The 20,133-nt window shown below is 38.1% G+C and overlaps 1 protein-coding gene across 5 annotated transcripts in view; it reads right to left on the bottom strand.

The window, feature by feature from the left end:
* atrx (ATRX chromatin remodeler) overlaps nucleotides 1–20,133 on the bottom strand; it is a 48,240-nt gene that overhangs the window by 3,932 nt on the left and 24,175 nt on the right. For all 5 annotated transcript variants that reach the window (XR_007924947.1, XM_051860796.1, XM_051860798.1 and 2 more), the window contains exons 20-31: nucleotides 19,850–19,987; nucleotides 18,273–18,448; nucleotides 18,018–18,135; nucleotides 15,456–15,586; nucleotides 13,662–13,756; nucleotides 13,434–13,573; nucleotides 12,908–13,061; nucleotides 12,717–12,817; nucleotides 11,021–11,129; nucleotides 10,751–10,928; nucleotides 10,204–10,395; nucleotides 2,958–3,107 (exon numbers count right to left, since the gene is read on the bottom strand). Coding sequence is in view for 4 of the 5 variants with exons in the window: in XM_051860796.1 (XP_051716756.1) it covers nucleotides 2,958–3,107; nucleotides 10,204–10,395; nucleotides 10,751–10,928; nucleotides 11,021–11,129; nucleotides 12,717–12,817; nucleotides 12,908–13,061; nucleotides 13,434–13,573; nucleotides 13,662–13,756; nucleotides 15,456–15,586; nucleotides 18,018–18,135; nucleotides 18,273–18,448; nucleotides 19,850–19,987 (1,682 nt within the window). In the remaining variant the exon portion in view is untranslated. The remainder of the gene's footprint in view (nucleotides 1–2,957; nucleotides 3,108–10,203; nucleotides 10,396–10,750; nucleotides 10,929–11,020; nucleotides 11,130–12,716; nucleotides 12,818–12,907; nucleotides 13,062–13,433; nucleotides 13,574–13,661; nucleotides 13,757–15,455; nucleotides 15,587–18,017; nucleotides 18,136–18,272; nucleotides 18,449–19,849; nucleotides 19,988–20,133) is intronic.

Raw genomic sequence — 20,133 nt, 5'->3', positions numbered from 1 at the left:
TTCACAGCCAACAAATCACTGGAGGATCCAAAAAATCCTGATGTGCACCCATGTGAACCTCTGTTAGGGTCCTGCCCAAGCTGTGTTTGTCTTATGGCTCTAAACAGAGCGTTCCCCTTGCGAAGGTCAGCAGGATGGCTGTGTTTGTGTGTAAATTAACTACCGAAGCAGATGCGGCCAATCCCGCCCTCTAATTGGGTCTTTGGTGCACGCAGCTCGTAAACACACTCCACAGCTGAGTGTCCGGTGTTCAGACCTGGCACAAGCAGGTGTTCGGCAGAGACGTCGGCGTGGATCACAGCTGCGCCACAGACCGCAGCCGTGGGACAATCTAAATGGATGCTCTTTCAATCTGCTTTCAAAATGTGGTGCTCGCTGCATGGCTGTTTTCAACTAAATCATGAGCAGAACTCGATAGGGTTCTCTAATCACTGCAAATGACTGCTTAAAATCCACCTTAATGGGTCTGACATTGTTAATGATTTTCAGCAACCAAATTAGACAAAACTCTTCAATCTCAAAATACACAAATGACTGTAGTGAGATGATCAAAAGCAGGTGAATTCTTTTCGTTGCATAAAAGAGCTCTGGCCAAGTGATTCACTGATGAAATTACTCTGATTTAAGCATAATATTTAAAACATCTTGCCAAAAAATAACATGAAATTTAGGAGACAGATCACATGTATTGCACAATTTGTGCGTCAATATGGTAAGAATTACACACACACACACAAATCAAAACACATGTCTGCACTGTCTCAATGCTCAGTATAACAACTGAGAGCCAGCAGGTATGACTCCTGCCTACAAATACAGCTTCTGTGTTGGGCACAAAAATTACAGTGATATTTTCCATGTATGCGGTTTCCATGTGGTCTTTTTATTGCAATACTTGGGATGTGTATTTTGGTCATTTTTACTGCTTAAGTACTCAAGGAAAGTAGATTCAGTCTGTGCTTTTTTTTAACAGTAGGTCTATGTGCATCTATGTCAGACGGACAATGTTTGCGATTACATCGCATCTCACTTTTTTCAGCAGAAAAGCTTTTTTTTTTTTTTTTTTTTGTTTGAAGTAGTTCAACACCATTAAAGATTTATCTTTGAAATAGCGTTTAGTTTACTGCTGGGAATCAGTCTAGATGCTGTTCTGATTGGAAAAGAAATCATTACAGTGAATCTGAATGGAGAGAAAGCACTTGTGATATAATTCAACTGCAGAGTCGGAGTCCCACATGGCAACAAGTGATTTCTCCACTAATGAGCTGCTGACCAGAGGTTGAAGAGTCTCTAATCTGAAGACAATGACTCAGATTGTTTGAATACTACAAAGGATCCCAGGACTGGATATAAAAGGACACAGGCACTCAGCCATCATCTGCACCCACAGACATGCAGGTTTCACTGTGTTTATGTAAGGGGATGATTTAACCCTCTGAACTACTAGACACAGGGATGGTAAGATTCACCGATTCGCATCGGTGCATTGGCATGAAAGTTAACGATGCGATGCAAGTTTGCATTTGTATCGCGATGCATCGTTTCTAACATATTTGCATTGGTAAAAAACAATATATTTATATATAATTATTAGTAGATGCGCTATACTTTTATCATTTAGAAAGTGAACAATAATTTGTGACCAGTATTTTATATGATTCCTCCTCTGTAAACTTTCTCATGCGTGTTCTCTCATCACCGCTGCGGTTATGTGAATATGACATATCACAACACTACGGAGACCGAGGCATGTCATGAGTCACATAGAATATAGATTTACATGGCACTACAAGGCCTGTTTGTGAAAGGGCCATGTGTTAGAAGTCAGAAGGCACTTAAGTTAATTTATGATTTGATGTCTGTCTGAACCAAAGAAATAAAAGCGAACTAGTCACTTCATGAGCATTTTACTGTTTAATTTGAGAAAAAAAAACTTTTGTCATATCATATACACATAGAAACTTCAAGATCACGGCAACCCGTCAAAATAAAAGTTTGGTTTAACTTGTAACAGAAATATAGCCCTATTACTATTGTAGTACTATGTACTACTATTGTATAGTATAATGTATGTCTTAATGTAATACTACTAATAATAATAATAATACATTAAGATTTTAAGGAATAATCACAATTTTTCATCCATGTTTTAATTTTAACAGTAATTTGGGAATTTGAGAAAATTAAAAAGTTTAGAGCCCTACATATTGAATTGCATAGCATCATATTTTTTTCCATTGCATCATATTGCACTGAATCGCACTGTGTTGAATCAAAACAAAATCGGATCGCACTGCATCGTAATGGGGTGAATCGTATCGCATTGCATCGGTAGCTGCTTCACATGCATCTTTAATGTATCATATCGTTTGCTATGCTTCGAGATGCGTATCGCATATGGAGAAGCACATCCCTAACTAGACACTTCAGAAAAGGTGTGCTTCGATGGGTCCAGTTTGAACAGTTACCACTTAAAGAACCTTCTTGCAAGCAACAAGGCTTTTTGGTAGTTCTCAATGTTTTTTGTTTTTATGTAGCTCAAAAAAAAAAAAAAAAAAAAAAACTTTTTTTTTTTTTTTTTTACTTTTTAAAAGCAATACTTTGAAGCTTTTGAGGAATTTTATGCAAGCACATATGTATACAGTTAGACCTATCTCATGGTCATGTGTCCATAACTAAAATGGGCCTTTTTTGTTCATTTCTTATATAATCACTCCACAATATTATTTGTGAGATGCAGTCCATAACTAGAGAAATAATACCTCACCAAGATTTCGCAAACAGCTACCAGTAATGGACAGATACCGAAAAAAAGTTTAAATTGAAAGATACATATTTCAAAAAATGCTCATAGAACACTTGTAACAAACATATTTGCTGACTGATATGCAGGTATTAGATAATATTTTTATCATTACATATATATATAACAGTAAAGGGTTTTTGAGGCTACACACCTTCTTCTCGGCCTCATATTCGGCCCAGGCTGCCTTGCGATCTTCCTCGCTCAGGGCCTCTTCCTCTTTGTGGTCCAGCAAAGAGTCATGCTCGTGGTAGCCGACGATCTGATCTTTGTAACTGTGAAGCAGTTCTGCCAGGACAGGATCCTGGTACAGGGGAGAGAGAGGGAGAAGAAAAAAAAAAAAGTTAACAGATAACACTACTTTGATGGTCCACTTTAGTAGTATTAGTATGATAACCTAGCAGTCTACTAATACTCTGAGAGTTAACCAGTTAACATCCTACATCAATACACACACACATACACAAAGATGTGACCCTCTAATAAATTACCATTATGATTATTGATCAAAATCAACAATTAAACATTTCTGTGGCCTACCAAGCAGAAAAAAAAAAACTAATCTTTTGAAGTATGCATAAAATTATTGTGAATGGTTCATCCATATATATTTCTTTTGAGTGTCATGCCCACATCTTACCATTTAACTAACACAAACACAGAACCATGTTCCGCCCTAAATTTCTTCTTTTCCGATAACCCGTTACTCTAAGATGTATGTCACAATATGGACGAAAAGTGTCACTACTTTACTTCCTTTTCTTTGTCACTACCTCACTGTGACTGGACGGCCTAAGATTCTGATCACCTAATAGTACATGGGGACGTATTCATCTACTTGATGTCAAAAATTTACAAAGGTTTAGAATGAGTCTTTTTTTTTTTTTTTTTTTGCATCGTTTGTGTGTGTCTAGTTTTGGACAAGTTTTGAGTTCTTAAGGCTACAGTATGTGTTCATAACACACTCCTTTATATAAATAAATATCAGTTAGTTTGCACTACAAAGCTAAAAATAAAAAAGAAACAGCCTCCAGCCAAGTGTTCACAAGAGGACATTTAAAATAACTTCAGATGCTTTCATGCAACTCTGGTATCCATGACTACACTGTTATTAAAAACAATACCTGAGCGGCGCACAATTCACAACCAGGCCTCTTACAAACATGGTTTAAAATTACTCTACAGCTATTGTTTGCTTTTCTTTGTCTTGCCTGCACTTTACATTAAAAAGGTCCTCAAGATCTGGAAACATCTCCAGTGTACTGCTGGATCCCAACCCTATGAACATAAAACGCGTTATAGTTACGTCATCACTCAATTGAGCAGCAACAACAAACAAAATAAAACAAAAACAAAATTAATCATAATCGTGACTAACGTTCAAAGAGAAAAAACCTCATGTATCCAAATTTAGGACTGATTACTAAATTGCTTCAGAAAAGGTTTGGATAAACTGAATCTAAGGAATGAAGTGAGAAAACCTTAATCATCCTCCAACCAGATCAAGGTTTATTTCAAGAAAGAAAGATAACAGCAGTAAGACAGGTACCAATAACAGAGCCATGCTTTCTGCATTACAGCAGAGTGTAATGGAGAGCACAGCTACAGATCCGTCCACATCAAGGCTTTTCAGTAAATGGCTTTGATAGCTGGAAAATAAAAACATGTGGCGAAAGCAAGTACAATCACGCCAGACCTGGCTTATACCCTCCACAAACTCGACTGGATGAGTGATGGTAATTTCTGGCTAAGTGGCTAAATTAAAACATTGCTGGATGCTGCCATGTGAGGAACCCCTTCTACATCACAACCATGAAAAAGACTCCATGGAAAAGATGACCTCTTGGTGAAAGTGTGCAGAGCGAAAGTGTCTCTGGAGCGAAAGACAATTCGATGATGAAGCTGTTGTTTGAGCACATTTCAAACACTCGCCATCATGAGAGGGCCGACCTGGGTCTGAGCTTATCTGAACATTGTCCAATTTTAAGCTGGGTAAATGGGTCACAGAGCCGCCGGGTCAAATGACAGTGAAGCCATCCAGGGGAGCAGGGAATTCTGGGATTCCTGATTAATCTCCAGGCTGGAGCTCCGCGGGTGGTCTCGTCTGTCTCCGTAACCTGCCCTACATGTGCATCTCGACCAAAGGCACTAATGACGGTAACAAGAACTCCTGCATTGTCATAATGTGAGCTAACCCCACGCATAATGACGGCTTAGGAAAAGGATATCGTTTTACTCTATGCATGGATGTGGAATAGGTTGGGTGGGGCAATGGGGGAATCAGCACACTGCAGGTTTTTTTTTTTCTTTTCTCAAGGAAATTGGGAGTTGGGATCCCACAGGAAGTGAAACGGGGGGAGGAAGCTTTTTGCTTTTGATCAAAGCATTGAGGTGCTTGAGCCAGACTGCTGCAAGGATAAATACAGCCCCAGGTGAGGAGTAGTCGATCTGCCCGTGTCTGAACACAGCGCTCTTTCACTTCACAACCACAAAAATTATTTCCTTGTGAGTCTTTGTATTTTTTTTTTTTTTTTTTGCTGTTGCCCATGCATCTTTTTGAAAATCGATTGTAGACCCCCATAACAATCTCTGTTAAGCTTGAGTTGACTGACATACAAGTTCCTTTTGAACTAATAATGTGCGTTTTTTCACTGTAATTTTCTCACTAGCTGGAAAAAGTCTTTATGCTGTGAATGATGCACCGTGTCCTACCCAGTTTTGAAGCGAGAGAGAAAAAAAAAAAAAAAAAAAAAAAAATTATATATATATATATATTACACTGAGCAATGTTAGAAGATGCACTAATCACAGACATTCCCAGTAACATTCCCTAAGCAGTGCAAATCAATATTACTGACAGAACTGGTTGTTTCGAACATTTTTCAAGAAAACTGACCTTTTGTTGCGCAACTTGCAACATATGCAAGAGAAGATAGAGCCTTTTCGGTGGTGGGGCCTAGATTCTGGAATAGCTTGACAGTGCAACTCAGAGTAGCACCTTCCTTATCAGTCTTTAAATCTCTTCTGAAAACTTATTTGTTTTCCTTAGCATTTAATATGGTAATGTTGCTCCTTGGTATGTTTTAAATGTTTGCATTTGTTTACTTTGTTCTTATACAGCACTTTGGTCAGTCTTGAGGTTGTTTTAAATGTGCTTTATAAATAAATGAACTGAACTGTGCACCATTTCAATCGTACATGTTGGCCAGCTCTACTCATCTATCAAGACTGTTATGCAAAGACCTTTCTGGCAAAATTGTCTTAAGTTTTGCCTGAACAGTGGCACTCTTAATGCATTATTTGACAGCTTGTTCGCTCTCTGCATGACATTTTTTAAATTGGCTTAAAAAGCTATCAATTAACGGCTGACAGCAGTAAGTATTTTTTAAGTTTTCCTAAAATAGAAAGCTGACACAAAGACATGGCTTCCCAAATCACTGCTGGTGAAACAGAACATTCAAATAAACTTGAAGAGCTCTGCTCAACTACATACATTTACGACTTGGCAAACAAAGCCAATTTACTTAAGACACGGTCCCAGATGAACGCTGCTGGTGTGAAAAACGCAATCAGGTTCAAAGATTTAAGGTCTTTTTTCTTGCCATTTGGCTTCCTACTGAAAAATTTTCAGCCCATTTACAGCTATTTCAGCCCAATTGCCTCTCAAGGTTTTTCATCATGCCACCTTATATTAAATGCAATCCATATTCACAAACTCCATTTTATTTCGCTCATTACCACAGCTATAAACTTGCTGTATGCTCTTTAGAAGACAGGGTGTGAAGAGTGGGAAAATGGAAGTGTGACAGACTACAGCCATAAAAAGAAGGTAAAGAAACAGGTGCTTTGGAAAAGTGTGGAAGAATTTTTGTTTTTTGTTAAACTATACATGTCATGTTTTGTGCAACTTGACCTTCATGACCTAAAATGGGCATCCCTGTGAACAAAAATCTAATCTAGTGGTTTAAAATGAAGAGCCTAATGCTTGCCTCAAATTTCACAAGACACTATGTTTGACATGCAGGTGCACAAACCAAAGAAACCAAGGGGTCCAGGGCAAGAGACTCAAGGAATGTGAAGGATTGAGATATTTGTAATACCTAACCTTAGCCAGGCAAAACGCACTCTACAGCTGCACACAAATTATACACATAACCTCAGTGCCCTGATATAAACAGTCTGGGTCTGCAGAGCTCTTGCTGTTTGGCACAGAACCGGATGTCAGGTGTCCATCAGGCCTGTGTCAACTACTACAACTACAACTACAACTATTTACTAACTGGAGGACTTTAGGTGAGAACTTCTACGATGCACTGCAGTTCACACCTTCGGCTCTTTCATCCAAGTTGGGGCAAATATCTAAAAATGGGAGGGTTGAAGGCAACTACTCATTTAAGGAACATCTGGGGGACTTAAGACCGGTTCCTGCACCTAATTACCCCAACTAAAGTCTGTTCCTTTGCTCAACGAGACCCAGTCGGCAGGGGAGCCTGAGCGAAAACAAATTACCACTTTCCCACCGATGGACCACTGTCAGGAAATGTACACACCGACCCGACCATGTCAGTCAAGTCTGCCCACGGGTCTCAGCTCTATAAAGGGCCTCCGAAAAGCCTGAGGCAGGGCCAGACCCCAAGCTGGGTGGCTCTTGTGTCTGGGCCACAACACTCCTCTTTGTCATTAGAGTGGAAGTCCGCTAGCTTCCTTTGTCTCCAATTAGTTTCTCTGAAAAGCACAAGAACATCCTAAAAGGGGTCTGGAATAATGACTGTTCATCAGGTCAGAGGAGGTTTACAGTGTTCCTTTGAAAACTTCAGAGACTAAATAGTGAATCAGCGTAACAGATGGTTTTCGTGATGGCATGATGTTTGGGTGAGCTGAAACGGCACACAGGTTCAGAAGCAGGATGTGTGCTTTAGATGGAGAGGGGGAGGGGGAGTCTTCCCAGAAATACTAGGGAAAGTAACTTGGGGGGGAAAGAGGGACTGGTGGGAGCATTGCTATCGGTAGATCAGAGTAAGTTTATAGTGTACTATTATGTTTATTTCATGAGTTTTTTTTTCCCCTCAACCCTTTTGTTGTAGGACCAAAATGTAGGACATGCCAGAATACTTTTTAAAACCATTAAATAAACAAATGAAATATATTACCAACCTCCTAGGTTAAATACTAAAAATTGTACACGCAAGGTCATTTTTCTTTCAAAAACTTTTTGGTTTTGGTAAACTTTTTTTGGTAATGGGGTTGAATGGTTGAGCTTAAATGCATAAAACTACAATGCATTTCAAATTTGGGAAAATAGAATGAATTTACTTGTCTTCCCACTGGGTTGTAAGAAAGGGTCCAAATGATGTGTTACAATTTTATTAATTATTCATTTTAACGGAGGGGGATTCATGAAGTAACAGGGTTGCACGCAAATGCGGCAGCTAAATATTATATTTTTGGTAATTAATAATAAGTTCTTGTTGTACAATAAATTGAAGATTGTCAAAATGATGATGCCGCTGTAAGATTTTAATTGTTTAATTGAGAAGGTACAAAAAGAATTGTAGCCTTTTTTTTTTTATTATATTAGCTAATAGTTCAACATCTCTAACTTTTCATTCCAAAGAACATGAGATTTGTGGTTACAAAAAAAGTGCAAGTGTCATATTCTTTTTGCTTACTAAAAAAGGATGAAGGTATTGACAGACATACACAAGGTAAGGAAAAGTGCGATGGGTAGAGGTCTGCCAAGTTTAGAAATATTTCCTGTGTTCCGTAAACTTGGCGAGGGCATTGTGAGAAATAGAGATATGACTACAGGCTTTGAGGGATGACTGACTCATCTTCAGACGATTACAGGCAGCAGATTCCATCCATTACAGCTGACTTGCTACATTCTGGTGCACATATGGCCAAATGTGGTCATCTGCTGAGTGCAAAGGTTGGGCTCCATCTCCGATTAAAAGCTTGATAAAGAACAACAAGCTTCTCAAATATCAACTCCAAAGATAGCAGCTCAGGATAGAACAATGAGACTTCAGAAGAGAGATGATAGGGCTGTATCACCAACATAACCCTTCTGTGGTATGCTGATGTGTGCTTTGGACACAGTTTATGTGTTCTAGATGCCTTTGCCACCAATTAGAGGATCCCAGCATCACCGGTTCTGCAATATAAAGCTCTTCAGTAAACAAGGGTCACAGAGGTAGCTGTGTGCAGCTGCCTGCAGTTGTGAATGATTAGATGCACAATCGAAGGCCAATGTGGTCTTGTAAAACCTTCAGGGTTCTCTCCTGTGATTGCGCACCTGTGCTTTGAAACGTTAAAGGGGACAAAACTATTAAGACAAGAGCAGAGCACTTTTCTTCCAGTCCTCATCCCTCTAGAAACACTGCATGGTTTGGAAGCCAGGCGCACGAGTAAATAACAGTGTCTCATCCCTTGTGAACATCAAAAGGAAACGTGCACAGAACAAAACAAAGGCCAGGAGCATTCAACTTCACCTAGGTGCACACATGCTTCTGATTGTGGGGATCGTAGAAAGATTTCTTTTGTCCCTAGTCTTGGATCGCGTGATGCTTCAAGCTCAAGACAGAGACTACAAGCTCAGACACCAGACTAATGATGACCCAACAGGAGCACAGAAATTGAAACACAAAGGTATGTGTGAAAGATGTTCAGATAAAAATTGACACTACCTTGTCTATGATATATTTTCCAATATATAGGAAAATGTACTGATTTATACTGTTTTTGTCACATTATAATCATACTACCAAATTATCCTTGAGTTTGCTCAGAACAGTTAGTCCATTATCTTCTCTGTCCAGCCACAAGTCTAAATTGAGATGTATCATGTATCATTTTAATTTTGTGTCTAAATGGCAATGTCAGGGTGGATGTTTACCGATGACTTAAAAACTTTGGTCACACTTTACAACATTGACTGGCTAAGATGTATATAGCACAGACTGACATGAAAACCATTTAGTAACTTTTCACCCAAGATCTTACTGGGGTTACAACAACTGCAAACTGCTTGATTGTTTATATTGTCGCACAATGTGAACTGTATTATTGCCCAGCTCTATACATAAAGTTGGATATTGTATCCAACTTTATTTGCATTCATACAGTACACTCATGTAAAGCCATACAGTAAATCTCAACTGCTTGATTGCTTGTTTCATCACAAAATGTAAACTATATTAGCAGCCAGCTTGAATCTGCTAAATGCGGCATTAAGATATTAACATATTATAAACAATAACATCATGATTTTCTATTAACCTGCTTTGAACAATGTGTATTGTGAAAAAAATATACAAATAAATTTGACTTGACAATTTGAGACAAAACACCTATATGTTTTCTGAGAAAGAGAAACACAGGTGCAATGAAGTGGTTTTCACCTTGGGGAGCATGGGTGTGGCCCGCTTGCTCTTCTTCTCAGAGGGATCATCCAGCTGGTCGGGCTCAAATGTGTAGAGCTCCGTCAGTTCGTTCATCGTAAAGTGACGTTCAATCTGCTGTTGGTCAACAACTCTGAAGGACAGCGACTGTTTGGTGACCTGCCGGTCATAGATCTTCTCCTCCATGGTTCCCTTTAGAAAGAAACAGGCCAAAAAACATTACAGATCTGATCACTGACCTAGTAACTGGCCCAAATAAGCAACATTTTTAGCTATTATAGAAGCAGTCCTGCTTTGCAGATAAAGCAATCCCAGTATGTCGTATGCTCTCTTGGATGAAAATATTAGTCAAGCTTGTTGCAGAATCAGAAAACAAGTGCATATAAAAGTATTACTAGCAACATGTGTTATCATCCAGCTGGTGTTAGTTGAGTCTCTCAACTAACTCTCTATTCATAATCCCTGTCTGTGAATAAACGTGTGAATTTCTACATAGAAATGAACACAACAAATAAATTCATCCAAACATCAGAACTAAATTTCTCACCTGAGCCAAAAACCTGTAGACAAACACAGTCTTCACTTGACCAAAGCGATAGACTCTGAAAATACTCTGAATGTCGTAGGATGGGTTCCATGAGGCATCAAAAATTATGACTCTATTTGCAGCTACCAAGTTGATCCCAAGAGAACCAGCTCTGGTTGAGATGAGGAACAATCGACCCCTGTGAAGAACAAGAACACAAGTGCTTGACACTCGTGGAAAAATGAGGAACGGCTCCACTGTTTGCTACTCCAAAGGGAAAACTGTTTTTACCGAACATTACTGGTGTCATTGAACTCCTCTGCCCACTTCTTCCTGGTCATGGCGTTCGTGGAACCATCCAGGCGATAGTAGTCAATGTTTCTGAACCACTTGCCCTCACCTTGAAGAACAACAGCATAGCCAGTCAACAAGCCATTTCTAGCAAAGGATTTCTACAGCTGTGTAGGGTGTGTGCTGTATATGAAGAGTTCTGGGGAAGTATGCACCCTATATAGGTGGCAAAGCCTAGAGAACTCGTGTTCAGCATTTAATATTGTGACCTCCCACACTCTTGCTCAAAACTAACTTTTCAATATGTTTCCAATTATTTCTCTGTGATCTTTTCATTTCAAATTGCAAAGCCTTAAGCAAACATTTTTTTGTAAAATAAAAAAAGGCCTAATCATTTTCAAAATTAAAGTAAAAACAGCTGTGAGGGTTTAATTAGGACCATGACCTTATTCCAGAGGCTTTATGTTTACATGCACATATTTGTGTGTTTCTGTAGACACTTAACCCAGATCTGTGTCAGATGTGTGCGCAAATATAAGATGTGTTTTCACATGTAACCACAGTTTGCACTCACTGAATCAGTGCTCACTTTGCTTTTTTATTTGCTAAAATCAATGTTAAATTTACAGCAAATATAATTCAAATAAAAACAACAAGATTGGCCATAAACTTACAACAGAACACTCATAATAAACATATGGGTCACTGTACAATCCATATGAAGTCAAAGAGAACGGGGGAAAATAAACATTATTACAGGATTGTATGTGACCCTGGACCACAAAACCAGTCAAAAGGGTCATTTTTTTTTAAAAATTGAGATTTATACATCATCTGAAAGCCGAATAAATAAGCTTTCCATTGATACATGTTTTGTTATGATATGACAGTATTTGGTTGATATACAACTATTTAAAAATCTGGAATCTGAGGGTGGAGAAAAAAAAAGTCCTTAGCAATGCAGATCCACTCACAAAAATTAAATTGATATATTTACGGTAGGAAAATTTACAAAATATCTTGATGGGAGATATTATCTTTACTTAATATCCTAATGATTTTTGGCATAAAAGAAAAATCGATAATTTTGACCCATACAATGTATTGTTGGCTATTGCTACAAATATTACCTGTGTGACTTATGACTGGTTTTGTGGTCCAGGGTCACATATTATAAACCCACGGGCAAGACAAATTCCAAAGGTGTTTTTTTATTATTATTATTTTATTTATTTATTTTTACATCTATTTCTGTATATTTACATATATGAAATACTGGCATTATTAAAATGCTGGCATGATGCTTGAATGGCTAGTTGACTAATGGTTGAAAATGACTAATAGCCTATGCATGTGACGTCAGCCAAAAGGGAAAGTCGTTTAAGAGGCAGATACACTCATTACATTTTGAAGAATTTTTTTCTTTGGAAACATGGACTGACTCATTGACCATTTCATGTTGACACAAAAAGAATTAAAAATGATGTACACTGCGCAAAACAGTAAATACAATATACTCTCATTAACTGCAAGAGAACATATTCTCTGAATGAGAATGAAAAGCATGCAGACTTTGAGTGGCAAAAAAATGTCAGACTAACCCCAAAAACAAAAGAGTTTGTAAAGCAGTGTGCTCAAGGCTGAGGGAAAATACTGTTAAAAGTACAATAATTAACTAAATACCAGCATGTCTCACCTTTGTACGGCGAAAGTTTCCCTTCCTCTTTGGCTCTGCCTGCCAACTCCAGAAAATCCTCGATGAGGTCCAGAGAAATGAGAGACTGGCTGAACACCAACCTGAGTACACAAGACCATCACATAAATGATGATATGACACTGAAGACAATGAATTCTGACCTGATGCTACTATGACAAAACTTAACTCACACTTTATCTTCCACTTCTTCAGCCATGCGGAGGATCTCAAAAAGAAGAACCATTTTCCCAGAATGTTCCAGTACCTCAGAATCTGCCTCGACCACAAACTCTTTGTACCAGTCCGGTGACGGGCTGCCAGGACCAGAGTTGGATGAGGCCCGAACTAAGGAAAACACACAAATACACACTGTTGTGCCTATATTTGCAGAAGACATGAACAGCAGGGATCTTGGATCCAAATTTTCAGCACACAAAAACCATAAAAAGGAAGCAGAAGTTATTGTGACTAGTGTCAGGTGAAAAATCTACCAACATCATATTAATAACTAATTTTTTCCCCAAAATTGTGAATTGTAAATAGTATGAAAAGTAACTTAATTTAATAGGTGTGAACTATACTATCTAACTATACAAAATTACATCATCTGGGTCATTAGTATCAATCAGTGATAAGGTCAATCAACCACTATTAGTAATAACAACACTGCCTAACTCCTATCTGTGGAAGTGATTGTGTCAGTAAGCTCAGTCATACCCTCCTCCACAGGCTCTGCTCTATTCCTCCCCTCAGGGTTTCCACCACGAGAGCTGGTGTTCCACTCCTTAATCACTTCCAGGTCATCACTGTCAGACTTGTCTGAGCTCTGCTCTTTTCCTTTGCCTCGTTTCTTCTTCCTGTATGGGGGTTTAGGGAACCAGAACAGTCATAATTAAGGTAGGAAACAGGACAACTGCTAAGGTAGAGTAAGGGCTCATCTAAAACCTTTTGGGCTTCTCATCTTCAGAGGTCAAACTCATGGAGGACTCTTCTGTCTCTGAGGCTATGAACTCCTCCATACTGTCCTCGTCGAAGTATCCCTGTTGGCATGGAGGGAAAAACAAAAAACGGTAAAGCTGCTGCTACTGTAATCAGCAGAGTTAAAGAGATAGTTAATAAAAAATAAAAATTCTGTCATCATTTACTCTCTTTTGTTATTTTCAAAACACATTAATGAAACCCAAGAGATTTCTGTCTCTCCACTGAAAATCCAGGTAACCAAAACTTAGAAGATCCAAAAAGGTGTTATAAAACGAATCCATATAAATCAAGCAGTTTAATTCAAGTCTTGTGAAGCGAATCACTTTATATAATGAACAGGTGTAATTTAGTCTTTTATTCACACATTAACACAAATACATAGTGCAAATCACATATGGTAAACATGGAAGTTCTTGTATCATGCGCTAGAACAAACATCACTGGTTCTCACGCAACATGCATGTTTGAGCTTCTGTGTTCATCATTTTGTATGATGTATGATTTGTATGCTCTGTGTGTGTCGATCATTGTTTATGTAAATAAAAGCCTGATTAAATCTGCTCATCATATAAAAGTGATTGTGTCTCTTCACCTTTATGATCTTTTTGGATCTTTTAAGTTTTGGTTACCTGGACTTTCAATGGGGGGACAGAAATAGTCCAGGTTTCATTAAAAACTCCTATATTGTGTAAATATCTTAATTTATGTTTCAAAGATTAACAAAAGTCTTATCTATCATGATGAGAGTAAGTAAATGACAGAATTTGCATTTTTGGGTGAACTCTCTCTTTAAATGTTGTAAAACTAACTGATTATTTAAATTTTAGATAGATAATGTGAACCTGAGCATGTACAAAAGTGCTTCTTTGGCAACTAAGGCCGCATTTACAATGCAGGTCTTGATGCCTAATTCCGATTTGTTGAGTATATCTGTTTTTGTTTTTTTTGTTTTTTTTTTAACCAGCTTACATCTTTTAAAAGTGACCCGTATCTAATATCTGCATTTACACTATACACTTGGCGAAACAACCCAAGGTAGATGTACTAACCCGGAAAAACTTAGGTAGAAAAGTAAGCAAAAAGTTGCGATTTGCAATAGGCACAGACGAAATAATACAAGCTTTTGCTTTCCGCACCATCTTTAAAGGTTAGCAAAACATTGGTCTCCTAAAGGGATAGTTCACCCAAAAATGAAAATTATCCCATGATTTACTCACCCTCAAGCCATCCTAGGTGTATATGACTATCTTCTTTTAGACAAACACAATCGGAGATATATTTAAAAATATCCTTGCTCCTCCAAGCTATATAATGGTTGTGAATGGGGTGGCCACATTTTGAAGCAAAAAAAAAAAAAAAAACATCCATCCATAACAAAAGTAATCCATATGGCTCTAGGGACTTAATAAGGGCCTTCTGAAGCAAAGTGATGGGTTTTTCTAAGAAAAAAATATCCATATCCATATTTAAAACTTTATTAACTATAATATCTAGCTGCTTACACGTTCTGTGGCACATGGGAGGAAAAAAAAAAAAAGAAAAAAAAAAAGAAAAAAAGAAAAAAAAAGAAAAAGGAATTGAGTCACTTAAACCATGTAATGTAAATGTGGCCTAAAGAACATCATGTGGCTCCCTAGTAATTTTTTGGGTCTGGAGTCCTGCATGTGCACAGAAAGTAATGACTTCAAGGAAAGATCCTAAATTCCCTCGTATTGTGTTTCCAGAGAAGTCTGCAGTCCGCTGTCTTTATTCCCTCACCTTGTTTTCTTTACTGATATAGTCCAGCTGGAGGCACCACGGATGGGTCCAGATTCTGCTGAGCATCTGGAAATCCTGGAAGAGTTTGGTTCCCGCACGACCTCTTCCACTCTCCAAGGCAGAACCAACACCTGTTCAGAGAGAGACATTTAGTGCCCGCTGCTGGCACAGTCTCTAGCCCAGCGTGCCAGAGCATGGAGCACTGCTGCGTCCTAAATCCTGCATTCAGATTAGCCCAGAGGATTAACTGAGCAGGTAAACAAGCTCTTAGGACTGTGAGAGGCTCACACTGCCTGTTTTCACACTGATACTTGGGAAAAATAAGGCAAAAAAATCCCCCACTCAAAAACCACAAGAAAAAAAAAAAAAAAAAAAAAGTCTTCAAGAAAGGCTTTGCTACAAACATCTTAAAACCAATGATTGCCAAACAAATGACTGCTGTGTTCAAAAATAAACACTAGCATACTGTATATTGCACAGAGCCTGAAGCCCGTCTACAAGGGATGGGCACGAGTACCAGTGATGATTGTTCATGAAAACAAAATTTTGTGTGGTACCTTGAGGTCTGATAAGTTACCGTTAGGACAGCATGCCGTCCAGGCCGGAGAACTAAAGTGAAGCAATGGCTTTGAAAGCATGCAGTGATGCCTGGAATCACTTTGATGATGAATGCATCACATTATAATGAGAACACTATTGTAATACAATTTGTAAATTCTTTGTGCGTCGTCACCGGAAGAGAGCATCCACAACAGGAGTTACACATTCTGCCTAGCACAGTCAAATTTACTTGTGCATGTGTGTCATTTTGTGCAGATGCAAGTTGTAATATTTTGTCTGCATACAGACACATATCTGATATATATTCTCATATAGAATGTGTTCGGTTGAGTTAATTAACCTAGTAGCAAAGCATTTCAGTTTACTGGTGCTAATTCACTCTGCAAAGTAGAATGTATTTCTAAAAGTAAAAATAACAACAACAACAATAATAATAACAATAAAAATGATTATCACAAAATAATTTATCACAAATTTCTTCAATGTTTTAATATTAACAGTGAACTTCTGTTGCATCCCATTGTTCGCCAAAAAATAAATAATTGTTTAATTTTCATTTGAATAAATTTAAAAGAATAATTAAATTGTTTTATGGCTTCATTTGCTTCTCACTGTTTTTGATTATAAATTTGTATTAAATCATAAATCCAGAAGTTAAAACTGACAACAGAATTTCGGGAAAAAATTATTGGAATAAAAATAACTTCATAGAGTCCTACTATTGTAAAAATTACAATAAAACTGCCTAGACATGCCTTTTGATTATTAATATTTAATTAAACCATTAAAACTGAATACAGAAAAATTAAATTTGTGAAAAAATAAAACAGATTTCATAGGGCCCTAAAAACGTTATAATTGTATAAGCTTTATATTTCAATTAATTGAATGTTATTTTGACCAATAAAAATTTATTCAAACAAAATCCAGAAGAATTAAAATTAAAGTAGAATTTTTCCCAAAGAGAATTTGGGAAACACAAAAATGGATTTTATAGGGCTCTGATTACATGTTGAATTATGTTTAAAAAAAAAAAAAAAAAAAAAAAAAACACCACCATGTGTGACAGTCTAGAGTGACTGCATTTTCAGGGTCAGAGTATATAGTCATTGCTGCATATAAGGCTGTGACAGAAGACTGTATTTTAGCAAAAAAATGTCACAGACTGTAGTGTAGTTATCACTGCAGTGTGTGTAAAATGCTGAATGTGAGTTCACCTAAATGCAGCATGAAATTGGATAAGGGTTTGGGTAAAGCAGGCCACCAGGACAAAAGCACAAGCATTAAAGGAAAGACAGTGTCTGGTTGGTGGTCTCTGGGGGTCTGCACCCACAGTCACAACAGCAGTGCAGTAGCATAGCAGCGACTCAAAGGAAAGCCAGCCTAATGAGCCTCTGGCTGGAAAATTCTCCCAAAGCTCTTCATTAGATAAGGACATGGGAATTTGTTCAGATAGCCCCACGGCCTGGTGCCAGCTGCCATTCTTTCTCTCCCAGCTGCAAAGCTGCTTCAGAACAATCGCGGCCTGAGCTAAACCACTTATACTAAACACCTCTAAACCACTTAATTGAAAAAGAAGAGCCGGTGGGTAAAAGCTGGTTTCACCTCAGGAGACATCAGGGGTTAGCTGATAGACTTTATGAGGTGTATCACACATTTGACTTGATTAAAACTCAACATGAAACAGCACTTAACTTTGGTAATTTAACATTTCTGAGTGAAATAGATATAGGCGAGATGGATTTTATTCATCAAAACTTAAATGGATTGTGAAATGTGTGCTGAGACACAAATTTTTTCCTCTTCACGTAGTCTGTTACATCAACAGAAATGTCATTTCAAAGGTGGGAAAATTATTTCATGTTGATAAAAGATTACGAATATTTGCACTAATGAATCCAGAGACATTTATTATGATAATAAATAGGGAAATTTAGATTTCGAATTGCTTTTAACAACAAAGAGCAAACATGCAATAAAAAGAAAGACGTAGAGTCGTACCTGTAAAGTGATCCAGATAGTATCGATAAAGCTTGCACTGAATGGGTGTTAACCGGACCGCTAACACATACTCATGTTTTGGTGGCAGGAATTTTGTAAGGGCAGTGTAATCTCTTCTCTGTGGGACAAAACAACAACAGATTTTAAGCATTGATTATTTCACTCATCATTTATAGACAGGTATTTTGTAAAATCATTTTACATGAGATAAATAAAAGTACAACATTCAAGCCATCATTGGCTGATGTGGCTTACTTGGACACATCCTGCCAGCATCTCATAGAGGATGTGTGCTCGTTTCTTCATGACACGGACATCAGCGAGTGTGGAGTCGGCACACTGACCATTCTGAATTGGGTTGATGAAGCGGTTTCTGAACTCTTTCACTGATCCCAGCAGGTTCTCCTTAATGAAGTTCACCATACAGTGATCTGAGGGCAGAAAATGACATTTTCACTCCCAGAAATAATTTCTGTCATAATTTAAGTGTTTATAGATGTCTTTCCAAATTCAGAATAACATACTTTCCACATCAGATTTCATAACCATGAACCATCCACTGACTATCTGAGGTATAATGCACACTCAAGTACTCAGGAGCTGGTTGAAATCACAGGTTCCAATTTGATTGGCTAGTTGGATCACAATTTCTGGGAGTCAAGGAGCACTGAATTTTTAGGGCCATTTGGAAGCTCAATCTATAAAATATTAATGCTCTTTACTAAATAAACTAACGATCTACCAATATGTTAGCTGATATTTGGCAATTTTGAGATCATGGCATTGGCTGAAAACCAGACACTTAAATAAATAAATAAATAAATAAGTAAAATTTTCGGTATGGGCCTTTCGGGTTTGGCATGCGTACCAAACGAATACAGCATTAAATTAACCATTGCTTGTACGTAACTTCTGTGTGTGACCAACGTCATTTGAAATTCAGTTTCTCTCCTATGATGGAACGTTAGCGTTTATATTGATATACTTCTGAAAAATAAGACAGAGTGAGCTTCAAATTCAGCTTACAGTTTAAAGCAGCTTGCCCTCATGCAAAATGTGTGTGCTGTTTAATGCAGTTGAGACCTGTGTTCCTCAGCACATTACATTTTAAGATTGTATCCTTACCTGTAAAAGTTAGTAATCCTTCACAGACTTTACTGAATGATCACCGGATCACATACAAATGGAGTGCATATTTTACAAAATATTTCATATTTCATTAAATATTTTGCATTCAAATGTGGAAGCACTTCACCCATTTACAACAGCACCATAAACTGCAGTATGAAGAGTGTTGCAGCAGTATTGACATTTTATGTAAAGACAGAACCATAGTTTTTTCAGTGATCCACTGTTTATTACAAAGTGTGATGGAACGGCTGCCTCTCCCTTATTATCAGCGCCACCTGTCCTTTAAAACACCGCCCTTCACCAGGTTCCCGACTGAAGTGGGTGTGAGAGAGAGGAGGGGCCTACGAGCTCAGTGAGACCGCCCCTTACCTGGACCCATCCTATCTGCTCACTATCCTTCCTTACACGTTTCCGTGGCACGATGAGGACACCAGATCCCCTGTTTATTCGGACACTTTATTCTGTTTTTGAACGTTTTGTTTTATTTCTGTTAAATAAAAGCCTCTCCGAGGCCTGACGCCACACCCACTGTGTCTGTCATTGGCTCCTCCCGCCACAAGAGTAAAAAAGAAGCAATTTTGTGTTTCAATTTTACCCCGCTGTACTGAAAACATGCAAAAATGTGACTTCAAAGGTATGTACTGAACCGTCATTTTTGTGTACCATCACATCCCTAAGCATTACCAATAAGAGTGACTTACACTCGATCAGGTTGTTCTGCAGTGGAGTTCCCGTCAGCACCACCCGCCGACGAGTCTTGATGGAGTTCATGGCTTTGGAAACAGCAGATGCTTCGTTCTTCAGGATGTGACCCTCATCACAGATGACAAAATCCGGACCTGTGCATCAAAACATTAGCCAATTCAGCTCATTTCCATTATCTAAATGTGTGCGGTGGTCACAGGCAGTGTTGCCACAGCTTCTGACCAACACGTTTACAATGGTTTGCCAATTGTTCATGCTTGCTGGATAAGGATTTCTAAAA

Source organism: Ctenopharyngodon idella, chromosome 14 (genome assembly GCF_019924925.1).
Source record: "Ctenopharyngodon idella isolate HZGC_01 chromosome 14, HZGC01, whole genome shotgun sequence".
Taxonomy (NCBI): domain Eukaryota; kingdom Metazoa; phylum Chordata; class Actinopteri; order Cypriniformes; family Xenocyprididae; genus Ctenopharyngodon; species Ctenopharyngodon idella.
This window is presented reverse-complemented; position numbering and strand designations above follow the sequence as displayed.